Genomic DNA, 1747 nt, shown 5'->3' on the forward strand with positions numbered 1-1747 from the left:
TGTATAATCTGTATGTAGTGATCTCCCCCTAGTGGTGGTGTATAATCTGTATGTAGTGAGCTCCTCCTACTGGTGGCTGTATAATCTGTATGTAGTGAGCTCCCCCTAGTGGTGGTGTATAATCTGTATGTAGTGATCTCCCCCTAGTGGTGTATAATCTGTATGTAGTGAGCTCCCCCTAGTGGTGGTGTATAATCTGTGTGTAGTCAGCTCCTCCTAGTGGTGGTGTATAATCTGTATGTAGTCAGCTCCTCCTAGTGGTGGCTGCAAGTAAAAGAGGATACATATTTTTTCTTTTATTATTATTATTATAAATATCTCCACTTTTTTAGCTCTTTCAGTCGATGGATCATTTTTACTTTAAGAGTCTTTGTCCTTACCCCAAACACCAGGGGGCTCAGAAGTGGCGGTAGCACCAGGGTGGGAGTGGACAACAGGACATGACCACTAATGGGAAGATTGATGATACCTACTCTGTATCGAACGAAGATAAATATGACCCCGACAAGGAAGGCGGAGAAGTTGATGAGGTGGGTGACCAGGGTGTTCATGGTCTTTATACTGGACTCTGGTGATAACTTAAGGCAAATGAGATAGATCCGAACATATGAGAACATTATGAAGATTGTGGAGAAGAGGAAAGAGGCAGTTGTCATAACCCCTCCATAGACATTATTAGCAGAAGTGTCCGTGCAGGCCAGAATAAAGATGGACATGTTGTCACAGAAGATATTTTTGATTTCTGTTCCACACAGAGGAACCCTCTCGGTCAGGAGAATTGCCACCAGGATCAAGATAAAATAAATGACCTGCGATGTGGTGAGGAGGTAGGCGGCCTTCTTATTTGTCATGAGGGTGACGTATTGTAAGGGGTGACACACGGCCAGGTATTGGTCATAGGCCATGATAGTTAATGTGCACATTTCACAGAAGGCAAAAAATGAGACGCTCAATGACTGAACAAGGCAGCCATTTCTGGAGATGGTCTTAGAAGACGTCAACAGGTCCACTAATAGCTTCGGGAGGAATGAGGAGCTGCCAAATATCCCATTACAGAGCAAGTTACATATGAGGAGGTACATAGGTTTGTGGAGAGATTCCTCCGTCAGGATTAAATATACAATGAAACTGCTCAAGGAGATGATGGTGATGTATAGAAGGAGAGACAAGATGCCATAGAGGAATCTATGACTTTCCATCTCCAGTAGGCCCAAGAGCTCGAGGGTGATGTCCATTGAAGATCCATTTTCCATTGTGGTTCTGCTACAATCCTTAGATTGACTCTGTTGAGGATGAGATATGGAACAGGGTTACACATCAGGGTTTTAATGTCTTACATCTTTCCACTGCCTTTAACCCCCTTTCATAGTATCATCATAGTATCATAGTATATAAGGCTGGAAAAAGACGCAAGTCCATCAAGTCCAACCTTTAAGAATTAAATAAATGTTTTATCCCCATAACCCGTGATATTTTTTCTCTCCAGAAAGGCATCCAGGCCTCTCTTGAACATGTACATAGAGTCCGCCATAACAACCTCCTGCGGCAGAGAGTTCCACAGTCTCACTGCTCGTACAGTAAAGAACCTTTGTCTATGATGATGGTAGAATCGCTTCTAGTTTCTTTATCGTCCTTCTGCCCATCTCCATCAATAAAAAATCTAGTGTAATGCAATTAAAAGAATCAATGAGAGTGATGAGGGCTATAAAATATCTCTCAATAAATCTGAGACCGGAGGCTGTGAGAG

The 1747-nt window shown here is 42.7% G+C and overlaps 1 protein-coding gene across 1 annotated transcript; it reads right to left on the reverse strand.

The window, feature by feature from the left end:
* Positions 1-308: 308 nt before the first annotated feature.
* Positions 309-1253, reverse strand: LOC140117003 (olfactory receptor 52E8-like). Its single transcript, XM_072133433.1, has one exon. It carries the CDS (start codon positions 1251-1253, stop codon positions 309-311), a length of 945 nt encoding a protein of 314 aa, XP_071989534.1.
* Between the last annotated feature and the right edge of the window lie 494 nt (positions 1254-1747).

Source organism: Engystomops pustulosus, chromosome 2, assembly GCF_040894005.1.
Source record: "Engystomops pustulosus chromosome 2, aEngPut4.maternal, whole genome shotgun sequence".
NCBI classification, from domain to species: domain Eukaryota; kingdom Metazoa; phylum Chordata; class Amphibia; order Anura; family Leptodactylidae; genus Engystomops; species Engystomops pustulosus.